Here is a 2599-nt window from a genome sequence, read left to right on the forward strand (position 1 = left end):
GCAGGTTTCGTTTGCCTTCCGTCCGCAGTTCCAGCAGGCCTGCCAAAAAGAGGGCAATCACAGTTAGGTCAACAAACACACGTGGGACAAGGCTCCGTGAGCTTACATTTTGACTACCGCTCGTGATCGACGGTTCCGCATCGTCGTTGCTGCCACGGTGCAGATCGGTGAGCATTTTCTCCATCTTCAGCCGTTCCTGGGCGATCATCTCCAGGGTGCGGGCTTCGGCCGCAGCCACGGCGCGCTGGATCTCCATCACGGCTTGCCGTTTGACCTAAAAAAGCAGGAGACCGTGAATCACTCCGTTCACCCTTCGAATGCTAACACGCCGCCCCTTTACCTGGTTGACGGACTCCTCGGCGCTGCGCCGGAACTCGGATATCTTCTCCTCCGTCTGCCGCTTGATGTCGGCGATCGAGCTGTTGTCCTGGTGATCGCGGGCGTGACTGTTGTCGATGCCACGCTGCTGCAGGATCGCGATGGCGCGCTTCGTCTTCTCGACCATCGCCGAGATGCACGTCAGCATGGTGTGAATATTTTTCCACTCCTCTTCGCCACTGGCCCCGCTGGTCGAGCTTCCGGTTAGGCTTCCGTTACCAGCGGTGCTACCAGCGCCTCCACCAACGGCACCAGCACTGCTACCGCCGGGAGGAATTCTGGGTGGCCGATGACCATCGGTGGAGGCGGCTCGCAGATCGTCACGGTGAATGGAATGCTAAAAGATCACACGATCAGTAATGGCACAATGAATTCGAATAGATCTAGGTTCTTACCAATCCATCGGAATGTGGATGTAGCCCACCGTTCTGGTACTCGAACAGGGCCGGATGGGTCGGGTAGAGCTGCGACGCCCCGGACGCCAGCAGCAGCGAAGGATGTGGTCGCTTCGACGGTGGCAGCACGTAGTCACTCCACTCGGGCGGTCCGGCCGGATGTGTGTCGTATAAGCTGTGGAAGACACGATTTTTAGGTTAAGGACATCCGAGGGTCGTTGAGCGCCATGCGTTGACATACTTATCAGAAGCTCGTCGTTTCAGTCCCAGCCCGTTGATGGAGGATCCGGAGCCGGCACCACCTCCGGACGCAGCACCGCTGGCGACGGCGGCAGCGGCTGCTGCTGCGGCCGCCGCTGCAGCCGTTACCGAGGACGAAAAGGGACCCTCGTGGGGCAGAAATATTTCGGCCGTTTCGGCCAAGTTCTGGACGTACTCCATGACGCTGCTTTCGTTCGACCGGACATACTGTGAGGAAGTCTGGAGAGAAGAAGAAGAGGGAAAACAAACCAAGGATTAGTATTAGTTGTTTGAGCAATCGATCCGATTCTTCATTGTGACGATTATCCAATAAAATGTGCTCCGTTAACCAACAACACCTTCCTTTCATAAGTTACTGCATAAATTGTCCCAGTCTGCCATTGCCGGGGGGAGTTCAATAAAATGTCCGAAAAAAGGTAATAAATAAAATAAATGTTTTGGGTGCGAGCAAACAGCAATAACAACAACAAAGGCACCTCTCGGTACATTCCCCAACCGGGGGGGCCGGATCTCGCCGGAAAGGGCTAAGCTCCGAAATAAGCTCCTCAGGAGTCGTCCTCGATGCTCAACCACAACCGATGCAATCGCTCACGGAACGAACACGGAAGCCCGGAGGAAAAGAGGAATGAACAGAAGAGACGGCGAAACGCGGCCGAAACTTGAAAAGAAAAATCGCGAAACAAAATCTATCTGCCGCCCGGGCTGGCCCGGCCACATCAACAAGATAAAAGCGAACGCGGGCCGGGGGCCGGGGCCGTGTGTCGCAGCTGCACGGAATACACCGAAATTTGTTTTTCGAAAAGATTAAAATCGGAAACAGTGTTTTCCAACGGTTCCGTGGCTGGCCGGGGCGTGTGCTTTTCCTCCGCGTCTGACACTTCCGGTACCTCCACCGGAGCGGGAGGAGTTTTAGGATCTTTCGCACGCTCCTTCTCCCTCATCGGGACCGCGTGCTGAGCGTGGGACAAAAAAGGAACTTCCGCAGGGAGCGCCACGCCATTCAACAGCAGGGGCGCCCGGACGCGGATCGCGAACAACTGCAAAAGCTTCCCACAGCGGGGCCAGTAGCGCACCGCACGCTTCCGCCACCGTCAGGGGACCGTTTAGAGCGCGTGAGGCGATTTTTCCGTGACGATTTGTTTTGGTTGTATTTCAACGTTCCTTCAGGGGTGGCCCCTTCGGACGGGGATGGTACTGCTGCCGTCAATCATTCCACTACTCTCTCTCCCTCTTTCTCTCTGTCTGGAAGTTCCGCTTTTCCGTGATGTGTCTGTTAAACAATTGCCCTGTTCCGTCGGGTATCGTGCGTAAGAAAATTAAATTAATTTCGAGTCGGACAGCGACGAGATTGGCACCGGAATGGGTCAAGTGTCCGCTACCTGTTTGTTCGACCGCGCCAGGATGTTGATCTCGCGCTGCAGGACCGGAACGTGCGACTTGAGGAACGGGACCACGTTGGTGCGGAGCGGAAAGTTGGTCGCCTCCTGAACCGCCAGCTGGAAGTCGTCGACGGAGATGGCACCACTCTGGAAAGGAACGCCAATTAGCACCGTACGTCCTCGTGA

At 56.1% G+C, this 2599-nt stretch overlaps 1 protein-coding gene across 1 annotated transcript; it reads right to left on the bottom strand.

Moving 5' to 3' along the window:
* Positions 1-6: 6 nt before the first annotated feature.
* Positions 7-2590, bottom strand: LOC131214587 (protein CBFA2T2-like; the record flags this gene model as incomplete). The annotated part of the gene is made up of 6 exons (XM_058208928.1): positions 7-39; positions 107-274; positions 341-715; positions 774-948; positions 1015-1253; positions 2414-2590. Coding segments are annotated over 6 exons (1167 nt in total), but the record flags the coding sequence as incomplete, so codon positions are not given.
* Between the last annotated feature and the right edge of the window lie 9 nt (positions 2591-2599).

The sequence above is a fragment of the Anopheles bellator genome, unplaced genomic scaffold (genome assembly GCF_943735745.2).
Source record: "Anopheles bellator unplaced genomic scaffold, idAnoBellAS_SP24_06.2 scaffold01453_ctg1, whole genome shotgun sequence".
Classification (NCBI taxonomy): domain Eukaryota; kingdom Metazoa; phylum Arthropoda; class Insecta; order Diptera; family Culicidae; genus Anopheles; species Anopheles bellator.